A 19,982-nucleotide genomic window follows, 5' to 3' on the forward strand; every position below is an offset into this window, starting at 1 on the left:
CTCGATGTCCTTTTTTGTAGCGAGAGACCCAAAACATAACACAGAATTTGAGGTGCGGCCTCACTAGTGCCCAGTACAGGAGGATGATCCCTGCCCTAGTCCTGCTGGTAACACTATCTCTGATACAAGCCAGGATGCCATTGGCCTTCTTGAAACTTGAACATTTTATTTTTCTAATTTTTAAATTTTTTTAGAGCTTTAAAAGTCATTCAGCAAACTACTAATTTGAAATTAGTCAAGTCAAATACAAGGCATTATTAAAAGTACTCAGAAACAGAACCTTTTCTGGAAAAACTGACACTTAATACTAATAATTTCATCTTGAAGTCGCTATGTCAAGCTTAGTTTGCATAGCAGTGGTTCAGATGCTTGGGGGAGAAAAAAAAAAAAAAAGAATCGACAGTTTCTTTCCATGCTTTAGTGGGCAACTATCCACATTAGGACTATCACTCATGATGGATGTCTGTATAGAAATAACAGAATTGAAAGATTTTGTATTGGTATTCAACAAATATAACACACAGGCAGATCCCATTTCCCCATATGTACTTTATAAGCAGACATTGTTCCTACCTGAACAATCCTAATTAGGATATTCCTTTTAAAATATTTAAGATCACATGTATATGTTTGTTTTTATAATTTTCCTCAGTTCTAATCAAGTTTAAGTGGTCGAAAAAAATCAACATTTGTATTTAGTTACATTATGCAATAATCAGTTCAGAAAAGTTATGAAAAATTCATTTTTGTGCTGCATGAACAACTTTCTGCTTGACAACAAACTTCATATTTAGTTTTATAATCTACATCTCAGAAAAACAATCTTTTATAATATAAAATCAGTAACAGCAATAAAATCATGCTCCTCTGGAAAACCTATGCTATTATTAACCAAAATTTCACATATATGTGGTCATAAAGTACTGGCAACTCTACAAGCTGTAAATAGGACCTAGTGTCATTAATGTGTCTACAAAAGAGAAAGAAATATTACTGACACTTCAGTTGCAGAAAATACTGCATAGCTTCAATGTTTCTCTTTGAGTTTTCAAATCTAATCACAATTACAAATCCAGTTATGACATCAATGTGAGCCCTTCCAAAGGGAATGGAAGAACAGTAAATCCCAATGGATCTAAGAGTTCTGCAGCAGGGATGATGTAATATATAAAAATAGACAACCTCTGACAGAAGCTGCAAGTTGAGTAAATAACACACTGCATGTCATTAATTTTGCATTAGCTTGCCAGTAGTCATTACTAAAAGGATGATGAACTAACCATTTTGTTTTGCTTCAGGTGCTACACAAAATAAAACTATAGCATTGCTCATATATTAACAATAATACACAACTTAGTACTTAACTCAAAACAGTAACAGTCCCTTAGAGCATGGATGAAGGAAGGAAGCTTTGTGGTTAAAAAGGCTGTGTTTTACCACAACACACAGAACATAGGGATGGGAATTACTTATTGCCCTTATGGCATTACCAGTGGATGTTCCCATAAAGAAACATCCAACTTCCATACAAAAAAATAGTTAATGGGAAATATCCAAACCATTTCAGACATTTCGTATTTCAGATAAAATTATCCCACAATTTTTGTAGTGTCTCACTTCAAAATACACCTGCATACATAACACAGTCACACACTTCAGGAATTAATGTTACTAGATGTGTTCAAATGTTACAAATACAATAATTTTGTATTAATTCCTAGTATGATGTACATTGACTTCACTCCAAGTCATGAGTAGATTATCACCAGCGCAGAATAATCTGTGTTTTTGAAATTGCACACTGAATTTTGTAGATGAAAAGCAACTAAACAAATATCCGTTTGGTAAAAGGATACTTGAACTTGGCAATGTTAAGAACTAGGCCCTTTCTTTTATTAATGGAACAATCAATAGTTTATTTTCACTGAAAACATTAGAAATATTAAATTATTTTATACTGTTTTGTTGTTAATAGAGACAAATTTGTTTGAGCAAACAAGCACACATTATTTACACTAACATGATTAAAATACCTTTGCATACCATGCTCCTTTCCATCAGTAGTACACTGCAAATTTAAGTATGCATACAATCATGTTTCGAATTACTATTTTTCTGCTGACATTACTTAAATTAATTTGTTTCATACCAAGGAACAGAATGAGTTCAGTTCAATTTCTATTTAAGTGAGGTAACCCTTTTGCTTTCATTTTGCATAAGGCACACAGCAGAACCTTCTCAACTTCCTTCCTCCTTGCTCTTCACATTCTTCCTCTGTCTGGGGGAAACTCAGTTACTAGCAAATTCAAAGACTGAATCTATTTAAATTGATTCAGCTGCCATAACTCATATGAGCCTTTAAACCAAAACCTTCAAACATTTTGTGCTCCAAACATTTCTGACAACCAAGGGTACCTGACCCCAGTAGTTTCTTTGAGCATTTTTTTTCCTTTGTAAATAGACTCGGTAAATGTAATACTTCCAAGGTCAAAGATGTTTAGAAAATATTTTTTCCCTCCAACCTCTCCATATCCTTTATACCTTTTTATAAAGTCAAGATTTTAGTGTGTCCATACCCTCTTGTTCACTGCCCTATCAAATAATTTTCTTAGAGGTATTTTGGGTTTTTTTTAACTAAAAGAAAGCTTTTTTTGTTGTTAATGTGAGTACTCATGATTGGGTCTGTTCTTTGCTTTTTGTTTTACTAAGTGATCTTGTATTAGAATGAAAGTTATAGATGATCCTAAAAACCATCAGGAACATTAAAAGCTGCAGCTATTTACAGGCTTGAAAGGCTGGCAGTGTTCCTTTAAACTGATTTCTTATGACTGAGTATCTGACAACTGTTCCTACTGATTTAAATTGAAACTTAAATTCTACATGTAATAAATATGACTAAGTACACTATTACATTGGTATCAATTTACTAATGAACTTCTTATCAATTTATAATGCCTTAACAAGAAGACACTGTATCAAGCTATATCACAATATTGCAAAGTCCATACTGTTGAGAAGCAAGCACATAAAAGGTATTTCATGATCATATGCAGTGTGGACCATGGAAAGACTTCCAGCAACATGTATTTTAGAACATGCAACACAAAAAAACCATGCAGAGAAGCAATGGTATTAGGCTGTTTTCTAACATTAAGTCTCATCCCAAATTATACTGGACATCTGCAACAAAGGGCTAAAATTGAATCAGCTTTTTTGAATTCTCATCCACTATGTTAACCACCAAAAAACACTGCTTGTCATCTTGGAAACTTCCACATGACTTCAGCAACCAAACAGTGAAGAAAGGAAAACAAACATGGATTTGCATCGAATTCAGGCAGAAAAACTTAAAATTCATGGGTTTTTAAATCCTTTCTAAATGTAGTGGCATGATACACAGCAGCTTTGTAATGTAATTTTTTGCAGACAACGGAAAAGGTAAATTTGTTTCATAGAACAATCTGAACATAAATTTTCAACTTTAGGCTCTTGGCAGACAATGTGAATCCCAATGGTATCAGGAAAAAAGGTTACTTTGCCAGTACTTTGCACTATTAATTTTTAAAAAAGATAGGGGCAGGAAGTTTCCTACAATTTGCTACTAAATGAGCAGGGTCTAAATTTTTTTTAAAGTAATATACATCAAAAAAAAAGCTAGGAAAACCCTCATACTTATTTTTTCAGGGAGTCATGGCTGCAGATGAGACTTGACTCAGCAGCATTAGACATGGTTTCATTTCCAGACCTCTTCTCATTCAGATTTTCAGTCAACTCCTTCAAATAAAACCCATCCCTTAACACATCTCACAATGGCTGTCTCAAAGCAGTGCATGAGGATAAAATTGTTGCATGCTTGTAACTGGGGTGGAAGCCAGGGTTATTGATGGCTCCATGCCCACCACTCTTTTCTTTCCGACACCGGATAAACGGATTGTCACCTCACGTGAATCTCAAGCTGAATGGGATAAGAAAGGCTACTAAAGGCAGAGAGCCCTTTTGCAGGGATTTCAGTAGCTGGCTTTAGAAAGCCTGGCTGAGAATGCACTAGCAGCAAATTTCATAAGCCTGTTAACTAATTCAAATCTAGACAGATTCTCACAGAGTAAAACACCACACATAATCTTTCTGTTCAGGGCCATCCGCAGGTGCTTCAGCATTATACTTGCAGGTCTGTCTGCGTATCTTGAACTATACACCAGTAAGCTTTGATACTCTGCCTTTAGCAAACTAAAGACTACAGTACAGACTAAAGCCCACATCTCAGTTTACATGCCAAGTCTAGACAGACACAGACTGCCACAAACCAGGGAGTTACAAATGACTACTCTATACAGCTAAAGAACAGAACCTTATTTCGGACAAAGTTATTTTTCCTTTATGAACTTATATTAATTTACACTGAATATGTCATGCATTATATACAGAATAACCAGCTTCGCAACACTCAGACTGAGCATGACTAATTTTTCACAGATGTAATGAAGCAGCCACAAAGTTTACTGGCAGTAAGATATTACAAGGAAGTCTGCCCTTTTTTAAATCCACTCCTCAGATGACTATTTATTTTTAAAGTTTTAAAAACAAAACAAACCAAACAAACAGTCTAAAGACAGAAAAAAAGCCATGCAGGTCCTCAGGAGTGTGGGTCCACACTCTTTTCAGTCAAGTTGCTTTAAACAAGGGCTTTGTATCAAAATATGAAGTAGTCTTAAGTAAAAATACGCACAGAAAGAAACTCCACATTCAGAAGTTAAAATCTCATTTTTACTATTAAGTAATGAGGTGTTAACACTAATCTAGTTAAAGACAATTTCTGACATATGAGAAGCACAAGGAAAAAATTTTCTAGATTCAAGTGAGAGCAACTCAATCTCATCAGTACTTTTTCTTTCCTGAAAACGAAGTGATCAATTTTACCAAACTATAAGGTGGTAAAAAGGATGCAATTTTATCAGTCTGATAAAACACATCCATTTTATTTCCACATACTATCAAGTTTCTGTTTTCCTTACTCAAGAAATCAGCAATGCTTGTTCCAAAAATAACACGTCTAAATACAATATCAAAACATCAGATTTCACTTCAAAAGATCCTTCAAACATTACGGAAAGTTATTAAAATATTACAAACTATTTCAAATGCCTATCATAATCTAAGTAGTACAATATCGCTCCTAAACACAGCATTTTAGTAACCATAGGTTACTTCAGATCATGCCACTGAAAAACTGGGGAGCACTGATCTGAAGATAAGGAAGTGGTTCCTGGAAGAAATGTACTATACGTATTGGAGAAAGAGCAAATGTCAGCCTAGAAATCACTCGTATGTGATACTGGAAACATACTGAAGTTTTAACCCTCTTAAGTGTTTTAGATAAATGAATTTGAGAATGTGACACAGGAGGACCTTTTAAATTAAACACATTTCCTGATAAAATAGCAGAAGAGTTGACCAAAGTAATGTTTGAGGAAAGGGAGAATTTTTAAGCTAAAAAAAGTAGTTTTAATTTGTTCTCAGTTCTATCACAAGAGATTTCTCAAGCATAACAGTGGGGACATTTAACAGTTTGACAAGAAACATTCTTATCAAACATTGTATTTAATGGATGCTCAGTATTTATTCACTTTGGCATTGACAAATGCAGCTGCAAATGCCAGTTAAGTTTAAAAGATACCACTCAGATCTTCATATTACTTTGAATGTATCTGAGGTCTGCTATCAGGAAAAGCTTCTATATTTTGTTTGGTTTGGTACCATTCCAAGATGTTTGACTTATTCAGGCACATTCTTCTCCTCCCATTTACACATACTTTGCTAGGAGTCTACAAAATCCAGCCTCTTCCTACTGAGTCAGTACACATCAGAATGGAAGACAAGTGAGAAAAAACCATGACAAAGTCTTTTTGTTGCTTCTTTAGTGCTCATCTTGTCACACTCCATTTCCCTCTACTGAGATACTAAAGAGTGATGGTGGCCAATTTTTTAAGTCCTCTGTGTCATAAAAGAGATACTTAAGTAAAGTGTCTGTCAAACACTAAATATTTTATCTATGCCCTTTGCTTATACTTCTCATTTCCTACAAATCACAGGACATCAAAACAAGGAAGGTCAACCAAGCTGGGCAAGAGACATTGTGCTGTCAGTAAATTTCGTGTTTACATTTGTATTTTTACATTATAGTGAGATTGTTGAACTAACAAAGCAAAGGCTATGAGACAATTTTAGTCATAATGTTGCATCAGTATCACGATACCACACTGCAAACCCACAAGTAAACTGTTAGTGGACCATACACAGTAAGTTACAATACCTGAGGTTTAGTGCATTCCTGTGAGCCAAAATGAAATGAATGCCATATAGGAGGAAAGGAAAAGATGAACATTATCAGACATGCCATAGTACATTCCACCACTATGAAGATAATGTTAAAATTCTGTTAATGAGAGTCCACTGTCCTCCACAAGTTGACTCTACTGCAGAAAGCCATGCCACAACTGAGAGCACTGCATTTCATTTTTAATTCTTGGAAAGCACAGCCATGCATCTGCATTTAAGCTCTACATTTTACTCTATGTTTCTATGAAGATATAGAAAACTTTCTTCAGAAAATACTGATTGAAATTTCTGAAGAAAAGGATTCAGAGACTACTACAAATAAAGCATAGTAGTTTATCAACAATAAAAATAATAATTCCACATGCTAACTACGGATTTAGGGTAAAACAAAATATAAGAAAATTATACATTGTGAAGACTTTGAGGATGCTATCAAAACAGCTTTATTAGTTTGCAGCTCATGTAGATAACAGCTAAACTAGAACACACACACGTGGAAGAACAAACCTGAAAACAAATGTATCATATTAAGCCTCTTTCAATTTGACTTTAACATATTATTTACTACAATATCTGAATCTCTGCTTTTTTAGAAGTGCTTCTTTATTTATCCAAAATTAAGAAGTAGAAACAAAGATGACATCCTGACAGATGTTGGCCAAAGCACATATGGGCAATAGATCCACAGGATATGTGCTATAATATATTTCAAGTTACTACATGTTTCAAAAAAATTCCTGCTTTTTTCAGTCAATTTTTCAAGAAATTAATAAAAAAAAAAACAAACAAGGTCAAGGGACATGAAATAGGAATGGAGAAAAAACAATGCAGCCTGTAAATGTATGGATAAAACAACAGAAATAATATTGCTAGTAAAAGTGAATGAGAGAATAATGTCTTCAAGATCACCAAATACCATAAAAATAGGAGGAAATGGACCAGCGTGAAGAGTCTTGATTACATTTTAAAACTCATTTGAGCTTATTTGACACAATTTGCTTTGAAAAAAATAATAAGCTCAGTCATATGCATCATATTACACTTTGAAAAGCAACTGTATTTCACTGTAATTGTTGAAAATTTTAGAGTTTATTTGGCAATCTCTTCCAACTCAATATGAAATCCTGCTTGCAACGAATTTCCGAACACATACACGAAGCCATTATGAACTTGCACAACAGAACGGCACGGGATGGACTTTTGTTCTTAGTACCAGTTAAGCTTACAAAAACTCATCAGGTGTACCTAAAGTGAAATTTATACAACAGGCAAGCTCCTATGAATGCAAATGGCACTATGTAATCTAAATCCTGCTGCCCTTCTAGAGGTAGGTACAGATCACACTACAACTGCTTGCTAAGCACAATGTACACATCTTAATAATATGGACAAAAGCAATTCTTCCTGTAATTCCTATAAAGTACAATACCACAGTTTGTTGGGGTTTTTTGTTGTTGTTTTGGGGTTTTTTTGCAAAAACAGGTAAGTAAAATGTTTTATCTATAAACCAAATGAACTGGCTCAATCCATATTGAATTTGGAGGCAATTAAAACTGCACTGAAAATTAAACCATTAAAAGCTGTTGTATAAACAAAACCAAATTGTTGGTATAAAATGCAATTATTCAACTCATGAAGAAAAGCCTGCGTAATTAACAGATGTAATCAAACATCTACACACTTACAGACACACATTGAATATACAGTGAACTGGCAAACAAGTCAAGGAATAAGTATGAAAGAAAAATTGAAAAACCCTACAACTGCACTGTATCAAAGACAGTATTTTAAAAACTGAAGTATTTAAAAACTAAAGCTCTAATCCTGCAAATTTATATGTGTATGGCTTACATTGTGCAAAATTCAGCCCAATGAACTCAATGAGATTAAATATGCACAAAGTTATTTTTGCCCATGCCTTTATGGTTCTAGCAGATTTGTGGCTTAAAGAAATAAATAACATCCAAAGACAAACAGCTTTTCCAGTATTTTGCTCACAGTTGAAATCAATACCAAGCAAATATATTAATCTAATAGAGTTTTTCTCAGTTTAAAACCCATATAAAAATTTTACAGAATAAGTTTTAATTATTAATTTATTTTCATCTCAAGAGAAAGTCTGGACACTTTTAAAATACACAGATTTCCCCCCCCAAAAAAGCAATCAAGTAAAATGACCAAACGATTTCTTTCATTACGAGCTAACTATGCAGCTCACTAAAACCCAAGTATAAAGGGCAGACACCAGTGTAAGTTAATTTCAATTTTACATTTAAGTTCTGGATATCAAAAACAAATGACAGATGTAATCCAAGAATTTGGTGTACTGCAATGCAGCACAGTCCTTTTCAGGCAACACCTGTTACCATAGACAATGAGTGCTTCACTAACCGACCTTTTAACACAGTACACTAAACTAATGCTACTGTAATTTAAGAGAAAAAGGAAATGAGAACTGAATTTCTTTCACAGTTTCCCATAATGACTGGAAAAAACAATACATGACATTCACGGTCAGAAATGCACTTTCACCTCTGAACTAAGATGCAAGCTGCACACATGTTCATGTACTGATGGAAACAAACTCACATTATTTTAAGGGGAACGCCCCCTACAGAAGTACACTTTAAAGACATCAGCAAGTTTTGCCATTTGATTGTGTTATTTTCAGTAATTTTCATGTTTGTGTTCTTTTGTGAACAATAACTATAGACAAGCTTACCGTATGGTAGCCTCTAGGTAGAGGTGGCTTCCCAACAGGATAAGGGTCAACAGTATCAATAATTGTTTGTCGTTCCCCTTTCTGGTTGATTTTCCTAAACCTTCTTCGAGACTGCCTGTGAGACGCTTGACGCTGAAAATACGCTTCACTTTCTTCCATATAATCAACCTGCAATAGATGCAAGAGAGGGTGTCATTTCCCCACAAAAAATAAAAATGTTTCTTCTTGTTTGAAACACAACAAATCCTACTTTCAAAAAACAGCAGCTAGCTTTGAATTTCCTGCATTTTCAGCACTAAGACTGAAACCACTACTAAAAAATATATAAACATTATTATGAACAGCATAACTGAGTATCAACAATTTTCAAAAATGGCAGGAGAAAAATTTTCCTTTCCTCACCCTCTTCTTACACTTGCACAAACACAAACATTTCAGTACTCAATACACTGCAGAGAGAAAACTGGTACACCATTTATATTGTTGTTACATGTACTTTTACAGACTTCTTGTAAAATTATAGTTTTCTTGTGCTAGCAAAATACCAGAAGAGTTTGTAGGTTTGTCAGGGGGTTTTTAAGCTGCTTTATTATTATTAGATAAGCAGAGATGCTTTAAAGTATTAATCGCACATTAGCTTAAGTAATTAATGTTTGATTGAATTAAATTTATTCTCAGCCATCTGAGGTTTTTAAGACTAAATTTGAACATGTTTAAATTCTGCCAACTTTACTGGGTGAAGGGAAGGTTATTTTGTTAGCAACATCTGCTGTAGTCCGGTGGCAGAACAGCACAGTCTTTGAGGCTCAAAAGTTTTAGTTGCCAGCTCAGGATGCCTCATCTAAACAAATACAGAATCAATGGGCTAAAGTTTTATTAACAGATAAGTTCATAATACAGGCATGACAATTACCTAAGCTATACAGAGATGGCTTAAATATAGACTGTGATAATAAACATTTTTTTCCTAAAAAGTGACAGTTTCTGTAAATCTTGCAGAAGCTCAGGAAACTGTGGTATAACTTCAGGGCTGTAGAACAGATTGGGTTACTTGTTTGTTACCAGTTTGGGTAACTTGCATCTGACCACAAGTACAGGGAACAGTTTTTTGTCCCAGTTTTATTCCCTAAAGGTATACAATTTAGTTCATTGTAGCTGTGTGAATGGCTGCTTTTGTCACTCAAACAATGCAAGTATGTAAGCAAAGAATGGCAAGAAAGTTACGTGTGAAATCTTATATTTATTAAACGATCATGCAAAAGAGAGAAAACTCTAAGTTGTATTGGAAGCTGATGTGTTCCTAAAGCTGGTCTGTAAAATTTGGAAGCAAATGAGTGAAAACATTCTTACCACAATCATTTCAGATGGCTCTAGAACAATGCATTCACATCCACGCCTCATGCTCCCAGCAGAACGCTTGCCAAAACTGAAGAACAAAAAGAAATATTTCAATTATAAAAGAGATCTGAACTATAACACAATTCATAAGCATATTTACATCTTATCCATATATTGCAAAGCAGAGGAAAAAAATGTACATACCTCTGCACAATACAAGTTTCATGCATATGTCCTTCGATAGTGTCCTTGGGTATCAGTTAATTAAAACCTGTCTATTTTGTATTTACATAGTTCCCTAAGAGTATTTGCTAAATAAGTCTATTAACACTAAAACAAGCGTCAATCAAGAGCTGTCTACTGAAGAGGCATAGTTGATTCTGAACTACATTACAGAGTTTGATCTCGTATCTTCTGACATTACAGTATTAAGTTACCTAAGCTATCTGCATTTCTATAACGAAAGCTAGCTGGAAGACCAAGAAAATAATTAAAAGGCTGATCAACTTCAATTAGCTCTTTTTCACTTAAAATAAGGAACATAAGTGTATTCCCAAACTGAATAGATGAGGACAAAAGGTTGTTCTGCCCTTTCATGACACATTCCCATTGCAATGCAATAATTAAACATGATACTGTTTTGTTTCCTGCAGGATAAAACAGAAAGCTTTTTAAATTTTGGGTTCTGCAGTGCTCTGCCTATATTAAATGAATATGTGCACCTGCAGGTTTCACTGCAAACAATCCTCAAAATGCAGATGTAAAGGTGGAGTGCAGAGAAGAGGTACATAATTCAGTGAAATACAGGACCTTTAGAGTTAGATCCTTAATCCTACACCATCACAGTAAAAGAAAGGAAGCCAGTTAAACTTTGCTTATGGGATATGTGATTCCTCCTCTAGGTAGGAATGCCAGGTCAATGCCAGACCTTTCCCATCGCAGACTGGAGGGCAGGATAGACAACAAAATGAGTGGAGTTTCAGGACCCCTCTTGTAGTTTGCTGTAACCAAAATATGCTACAATTTTCAAAGAGCCAATATAACTATTTAGCCTTTCTGTTTCTTCAACTCAGCACTGTGCAACAGACATGGGAAACCTTTCTATCTGAAGCCCACAGGTCAATAGCCTGAAAAACAAACCAGACTCAATGAAATTGTAAAATCTGAATTTTAACCAATCCTGTAATGCACAGTCATGGTAACACAATGAAGCTACAATGTTTTTGAAAGGTAAGTTTTATTTCATAACACAGAAACTGAAGTTCATACCCCATTCAGAACAGTATATCTAGCCAGTTCATATCTATGCTCCTGTCCTGCCTGGCGATTAGTAGAAATGAACAACTTAACTTGCTACCCCAAAGGCTAATCTCTTGACAACAGCACATTTATAGGCTCAAAAAGAAGGCAGTCAGATATTGAAAAGAAATGCCAGCTGTGCTTATTCATCAAAATAATAATCGCATTTAATGGTACATGGGACTTCTACAATAGAAAAAATTTTCCAGAATACTAAGCTTCTTGAAAAGAAACATTCAATACAGAAGTCTCTGGACAAAATGCTTATTTTCCTAGAGGCAAACACATGCTTTCTCCTATAGTTTAGCAACAAAACACAGGGTTCTTAACAATACCATCCTGAGTTTTATACAGTTTCAACTACCCTTAAGGACACAAGAAAATGAAGCCATTATATTGATTCATTAGACTATTGCAGAAGTGGCAAACTTATATTTTGGTCAATAACCAGATCCATACACACAGTTTTTCCTTAAAAATAGAAAGGAGGAAGAGAGAAAGGAGAAAGTACGTCAACTCATTTATTGAAAAACAGCAATGCAAAAAAACAGTGATTAGGAAGTCAACTTATTTGATATTCTAACTGGAAACAAACACAAATATTCTTGCCACTTAGAAAACACTTACTGCTGTATTTTTTTTTGCCAATCCATTTTTCTAGTCTCAGAGCAAGTACTCATTTCAAAAAAAAAAGTATATACACTTTTCCCCTCCACCATTTCTTCTTCCTCTATTGCTGTCTGTAAGTATCAACTTTAAACTTCTGTCTTTTGCTAATCACTGCTGACATGCAAAAGTTTCAAGCTTTAGAAAACACAGTAAAAACAAAAAGCTGTGTTTTGGATGTGCTTTTCTATTCTTGAATAACTTGTTTGGATTTTACTCTTCAGCACCAGGGAACAGGCAGTCAACATATTAAGATAGAAGGCATGCATTCAGTTAGTATAAAGAAAATTCTCGATTTCTGTCCCCAGTAACACAATGGTTCTCACAGCAAATAACCACGCCACTGCAGTACTGCTCAAATTCCTATGACACCATGAAATTTATCAGAGCAGACAGTGCATCACATGTATATATTATCTTTGACCAAAGATCATAAGGCACTTCAGGCTGCAAACAAACTCTCTAATCTTTGTGAAGTATTGTAGGAAAGAAGACAAGTAAATCAAGGCATAAAAAAGTTAAATGACCTTTCAAGTGTTGCAGTTCTCAGATTGCCACACCAGCTAAACGTCCTGATTTCCAATCTCTGTTGAAAATTCATCACCAGTGAGGAATTCACCTAATCAGTGAAAATTAGGGAATTCTCTTGTCACTGTCCACTACATCTAGACACTTCAGAAGTGTTCATCTCTGACTGCAGTAGAACATCCATCACAGTATTGCATGCCATCTGTTGCAGAATCACACTTCAGGTTTTTGTGTGACATGCAACTCTGAGAAACTACTGGGATCTTAGGGCATTGCCAATCCTGCTGTTTCAATTCATAAGACTGAAAACAAAGTCAGTACACTGTAACTGAATTAATTTGTCAGGGTTTCACACAAGAGCAAAAATAAAAGACCAACAAAAGAGGTCTTCAGTGGCACTCTACTCGAAACCCCCAGCTGTGGTAACTAGACACTCAGTAGAGGAAGCCACTAAACAAGCTTGATTTTACTGAAAACAAGTTATTTAAAATATCAGCAAGTAGTAAGAAGCAAATACCCAACACATAATACAGTTTGTTTACTGAGCTGATAAAAAAGCCCAAGCTGAAAAGCCTTTTATAAAATTCTTCATGATCAGAATGCTGAGCCACTGGAACAGGTTGCCCACAAAAGTTGTGGACTCACACCCCTTGAAGTGTTCCAGACCAGGTTGGATGGGGTTGTGAGAAACCTGATCTAGTAGGAGATGTCCCTGTCCATGGCAGGGGATTTAGAACCAGCTGATCTTTAAGGTCCCTTCCAACCCACACCATTCTGTGATTTTATGAAATACCAGGAGAAGAATTGCATTCAAGGGACCACAAGCCACCATGCAAGCTGGTTTGAGGGATGTTAGGCATCACACAGGAACAATAGTAGCAAATAAAGTTTCAGTGGAAGGGTTGAAATATTGTAATACCAGCTCTAATTCAGTAACTTTGACTAGGCGATGTTCTCTACAAAATTTTGATGCCAGACTTCCCATAGAAAGTGAGTTTGACTACCCAGATTTCTCTATACTATAGACTATAGACAAAACATATAGTCTACATGAGCACTAGCTAGTCAAAGTACTATGTAGAGAGCCTTTATTAGCAGGTTTCAAGGGACCAGGGATTTGACAAATTTACTCCTTCCCTTACTGTAGTGTGAGATAATCTTGTGGATATATGATCCCACTACAGAGTTTAAGCTTAACCACAGTGGTAGTGGATCAAGGGTTGGACTTGATGATCCCAGAGGGCCTTTTGAACCTGGTTGATTCTATGATTCTTAAATCCCATTTTTGTTTTTAAAATGCAGTAAAGAATTCTACATAATATACACTTCACATTTGGTTGTGTCATTGAAATCAGAATTGTCTTAACACACCTTCCGACCTAAACCTTATTAATTTCAACTCCTAAATACAGCTCATTTGCAACTAAGTCAGTGATATACCTGAAAGAATCCTAGATTTGCAACTATTTTCTCTAAATCAGTGACATGCATAAGAGAATTTCACCAACAGAAGTTAAGGCAGTTTAAAGTTATCTTTGCAATTGTAGCTGTCAATATGGCATGCATAGGTCATAACAGCAATTTAGAAAGCCAGAAGGGTTGCCTGGTCAGGATATTGCTGCCTCACCTAAATTTCCCAAAGAACCTTGTTTTCTAACACTTTTCTTCCCTGCTACCACATAAGCTCTGACTTGAGGTTCCCCGAGTATTAAAACTTCACAGATGCTCTCCTCAGTCCTAGAGGTAAGTTCGCTTCTGGAGTCCTTTTCTATCACAGTACTTGTATTCCCATACAGCTATTGAACGCATGATGTGAATATAAATCTACTGCAAATAAAAAACCCTAACTTAATGATATACAAAACAATATTATTTACAGGAATCCATTTTGCAGTAGACAAGTGTTTTCCCCAAGCAACTGCTCCCTAACTACACTATTCCCTTAAACAATTGACAAGTCTAATTTTCCACTTGACTATTCAAAAGCATTATTTCCAAATAAATTCATTAATATGAAAAAAACACTTTTGCTCACTATGTGTATTAAAAGCAGATATTTTAATTCATATCAGTAATTTACAATTTCATTTCAATTCTAAAGCATTTTTAAACTGAATTTACACTGACCCTAGATGACAGTTCCCTTCTCTATAAGTATACCTTACTATATATGTATCTCAGCTTACAACTCATTATACTCAAAATATACACAAGCCAGCTAAAGAACAGATGAATTACAGTTTTCAACATGTTTGTTAACAGAAGATGAGTTTTAAGTGAAAGTTAAGGGTTTCCACATTTCCCAAGTTTACACTTTCAGTTTTCATTTAAAAAAAATCCAAACTTTACTATTATAAAAATACAACAGTACACATATGTCAGTGGCTAACAAATAACACAAGAATAATTTAGGATCACTGTCTGCATTTATTCCCCTTCAAATTCAATTAATTTACTAATAAAACAAAACAACAAAGTACTTCAATTAAATTAAACATCTACAGCCACAGGCAACATATGAATTTTTATAAGCACTTACACATAGAAACAGTCAAAAACTTGCAGGTGTTGAGGGCAACTCAGTTTCTATTCTTTCTATTATCATCATGACAGTGGAGGACAAGGCAGTTTTCTCCAGACATGACCCATCCATTCCCCCAGGTCCCCAGACATACTTGTACACACACATACAGATGCTCTTTTCAAAGCTCACAGGGAAGGCAGCAGCTACTGAAGAGGGAACATTTCCCTATCAGCATTCAGCCCTGTCCCCTCACCCTGGGCCTCCACATTCCTGCTTTCACGTCAACCCAGCTCCCAAATGGAAAGTTATTTCTCAGCACTGGAATGCAAACACATTCATCAAAAGTGATGCAGAATCTGGAGAAAACTCCACTGACAATGAATACCAAGAAATAGGGTTTCAGTGTAAAACTCTTTTTCTCCTTCCCCTTAAAGATCAAAGATCACTCACAGAAAACTCAGTTTCACTAGTGACAACTATGTTGCAAAAAGGACATCCAAAAATTTAGGGTTTCCTCTATAATGTAATCTTCACTTCCATTTCTTTTGATATTCACATCGTTGCATTAGCTTAAGGTTTTAGTAAAACCCCATTTAAGTCTCACAAAGAAACTTACACAAAGTATGGTCAATCTCTATCATGCACATTCTTCAACACATTTTTAAGTGCAAAACATTGTTATAGTTTCATGTATATGTAAATGCAATATTTTGAACAAAGTTGCTGGTTGAAAATAAAACCTACTTAATTGGCAGTTCCTCTCAATCAAAAAGCAAATTCTATTTAGACCTGTCCTAACGAAAGGAAAAATACAAGTAACACATTTTCTTGTTTCTCAAGTTCTCAATTTTCTAGAGTACATGTATGTAAGGAATTAAGTTCCATAGAAACTGATTTTTTTGATAAAAAAATTTACATTTCTACTTTAATTAGATTGTAATGTATAAATATTGCAATGATTTATGTCAAAACCCTAGAAAACAGATAATCAAAAACTTTCTTTGTTCTGAAGTTTTCAAATGGAATGTACAATGTGTTCAAGATTAGTGCTGTGCAGTATCTGCCAATACAGAACATCTAAACATACATGGAGACTAAAGCAAACATTATCCCTCTCCCACCTTCACTAAAACCAATCTTTATCTGTTCAAGACTATAGATAAATAAATCTGTAAGCACAAGCATATGCATAGTTGAGTTCAGTTTCTCAAGCTTTTAATAAATTCATGAGAAAACCAGATCTTAAGTTATATAAACCCAATACTTCCAAGCTCTTTTTGTGAAAATTACATTGCTTCAGTTGACATCCATATTTAAGAGAATCATAGAAAACTTGATTCACCAAAGTGAAATACATATTGCATGAAGCATATTTAGAATTTGAAATTATGTAAGCCAAAGTATCTTCATTTTCTTGTAGGTAGCCGTCATCCTGAAAATGCTATTACTATCATCATTATTTACATTAAAGTGCTCTCTACTGCATTTCCCATCTTCCCTCCACCCTCCATTTCTCAATCTCAGAGGAGTCCCCGCTCCTTTAGGTGGATCATTCACTGCACGTCTCACCTGCACACGCCACTTGTCACAGCAGTGCCATGACCTCAGCCATGACAGGCACTTGCTTTCCATCACTGCATTCTCTGATGACAGAGGAGCAAACATGAGCAGAATGCCTGGTCTCTTGACAAATCCCTAAATCAAATCTAATGTAATAATAAACATTTAACTTAGAACAACATCGAAGTGTGTTAGATTTAGTTCTAAAGCAAACTAGTCACACTGAATTCCTGGATGAAATATAGAGCAGTATTTAGTAGACGTCTAGATGGGGAAAATAAATGGGGACTATTTTCTATTTGCCATTTAGGGAGATAAGGGATTCAGTAAAGTTCCTTCTCAGGTATGTTTTTTTATTAAAAACCACCACATTTCACTTTGGTACGTCCAGATTAGAATGAAAAACATGAGTCCTTCAATATGGCTTATTCCAGCAAAGCTGGGTTCAGCTGGGTTTCACATCAACGTGCTGACCTCCACCCAACTCATCCTTGCCAGGGATGAAAAAGAAGAAAGTTACAATTTAGAAGCTCGTATACATGCACAAGCCTTTCCCAGAGGAATGCTTAAGTGTTCTGATGAAAACTAAATTTGGCATGGCCATTTCCTGACCCCTCAGAAAGAAAGACAGAGTCTTTCATGCATGCAGAGCCACTCTAACGTGAACAGCTCTCCACTGGGGATGATGTAAGGAGGGAAGGCAGTAGCAGGTTTCCCCCCTCCCTTAGAACTTCACACTAGAAACTATGAAATCAAGAGTTTGTCAACTAAAAGACAGAATATGAAATTCTCTGATAATATAGGCTGACTTCTCCAATTCTCATGCTTTTAGAAAAAGCAAGTAAAAATTCAAGTGAAACCCAGACTGCTTTTCAGTTGTAATAACTAACATTTTTAATTAAAATGTGGTGATCATCTTCATATCATAATAACCACTCGATTCTCAATGTTATTCTATTTACCGATATATTGGTTTTCTACATATTATTTTTCTGTTATTCTATTTATAGCAGGTTTTTTCAACAAGAGCAAAAAGCTGCTTTAGAGAAATGCTTTTCAGTTAAAAGGAAAACTGAGATGCTGGCAAGTGGAATACAAGTTGAAGAGGCATTTTCAGACCTGTCACTACTTGCAAATCCTGGAGACATGAGCTCACTGCATTCCATGGATAAGGATGATTAGACTTATCCAGTGTCATATGATAGCTTAGATGTTTATAGTCTCAGATACAACAGCTCATGTGTCAGCAAAGGGACTCGCTACATCACAGCTAAGTACATGCCACTTAATAATACTTTGGGAGGAGTGTTTCACAAGAGACAAAAGCCTCAAACATCACTGCAGATCTTTGCTTGACTTGGGGCCCAAACTGCCCGCTGCCTGTGGGAGAAGAGGAATCAAGGGCAATAACCCTGGTGCTGCAGCAGGAGGGTGTACAGGTGGGAAGAACCCACCAAGTCAGGCAGAGAGAATGCCTGATGACTAACCAGACGATACTAAAATCATAGAATAAGCACATTTATAGTAAATTAATGTTTTAAATTGCGTGTGAAAAAAAAAACACTAAAAGTGTGTGAAAGTTAATTTGAACTCCAGCTAAAAGCTTTAGTAAACTTCTTCAGTATTTTGAACACGTTTAGTTAGCATCCTTAGAGATGACAGACTATAGTGCTGTATCTACATAATACTCATAGGGATTTATTTCTTATGCAAATGAAACACAGATCAGAGGTTGCATTAATCTGCTAATTTATAGCTGACTACTGAAAGCACTTCAAAAGAAGTTCCTGAAACAGTGAATATTCTGAAATTAGCTAGATTCTGGAGGTTTGCTTCCAGAGGAAGTCCCCTCATTCAACCCCTGAAATATATGCCTTAGGATCTTCATACAGTTTTCCTTCTAGAAAAGGCTACTGTTTTAAGCAGTATGGTTAATTTTAAAATTTTATCTGGTTACAAGACTGAGTATGGTAGCAAGTTTGACTAGTTTAGGTTAAAAAAATTAAATAATTGTGTAAAGTTTCACATTTGTTCCTTTTCACTTTATCTTTTCATAATGCTACATTCAAATTAAAACATTAAGCTGAAACACGGTTAAAAACCCAATCTGAAAAAGTACTGTTCAGAATAAAAAATTGCTTTGCAAATTTACTATAACAAAGGTAGATGCTCAAGGCCTTTATAGCAGCAGGTGATCCTGAATACTTTTCAGACTAGAATACCACTTAGAGTTCTTTTAGGACCCTTTCATATAGATATATGAAATGTTTCTATATATAAAAAAAGGGTTGATGACATTCTCTTGTTGAATTCAAGATCTGTATTCATAAACTATATACACAAAATAAAGAAACAAAACTGGAAAACTAGAATCTCCCAATAGAGGCAACAACAAAACTTAGCTTGTTGCAGCAGTTCTGTTTTGCTTCATCTCTGGCACAGAAAGCTAGAAGGCAGCTACTTCATCAGAACAGCTGACAAAAGGTCTTTCTATAGGAAAAATTATCCTTATTTTATTTTTAAATTATAAGTTCTCGTATTATTTTATCTCAGAAAACATTCAGAGATGAAAGGTTTCTTCCTAATCTACTTTTTTTTGTTGTTCCTTAAAAAAATAAATAAATGGTTTGAATAAAGACAGCTTTGCTTATGCTTCTTGCTAATGACGTCTGTGTTGCCATGGAGATTACTGTGACATCACAAGAGCTACATAATGGTCTCAAAGAATAAGAAGTTGTTGGAAAACATTACTTAATAGGTAAGACCTGTCTGAACACAGTTTAGCTTATTAACATTCATGAAATTCATTAAAACAGAGGAGTATTTTTCCAATATCATATAAAGACTTCAGATGTTAGATTCTAGATTAAGAGTTTTTACATTGAAAAATATAAAATAGGCATTTTTAAGTCCCCCCTATAGACTTTCATAACTAAGATATTACAAATTTTGAGCTTTTTAACATTAATAAAATAAAATAACTTGGCACATCATCTAGATTTTTAGTAG

At 35.0% G+C, this 19,982-nt stretch overlaps 1 protein-coding gene across 7 annotated transcripts in view; it reads right to left on the bottom strand.

Moving 5' to 3' along the window:
* The window catches only part of RAPGEF2 (Rap guanine nucleotide exchange factor 2), a 185,920-nt gene that overhangs the window by 79,383 nt on the left and 86,555 nt on the right, over positions 1 to 19,982 (bottom strand). For 4 of the 7 annotated variants that reach the window (XM_050338676.1, XM_050338675.1, XM_050338672.1 and 1 more), the window contains 2 exons: positions 10,409 to 10,484; positions 9,059 to 9,226 (listed from right to left, as the gene is read on the bottom strand). In XM_050338676.1, coding sequence (XP_050194633.1) covers positions 9,059 to 9,226; positions 10,409 to 10,484 — 244 coding nt within the window. Of the gene's footprint in view, positions 1 to 6,310; positions 6,329 to 9,058; positions 9,227 to 10,408; positions 10,485 to 19,982 lie in introns of all 7 variants that reach the window. The other 3 variants (XM_050338674.1, XM_050338671.1, XM_050338678.1) reach the window with 1 other exon arrangement.

Source organism: Myiozetetes cayanensis, unplaced genomic scaffold (genome assembly GCF_022539395.1).
Source record: "Myiozetetes cayanensis isolate MyiCay16 unplaced genomic scaffold, myiCay2020 scf7, whole genome shotgun sequence".
Taxonomy (NCBI): domain Eukaryota; kingdom Metazoa; phylum Chordata; class Aves; order Passeriformes; family Tyrannidae; genus Myiozetetes; species Myiozetetes cayanensis.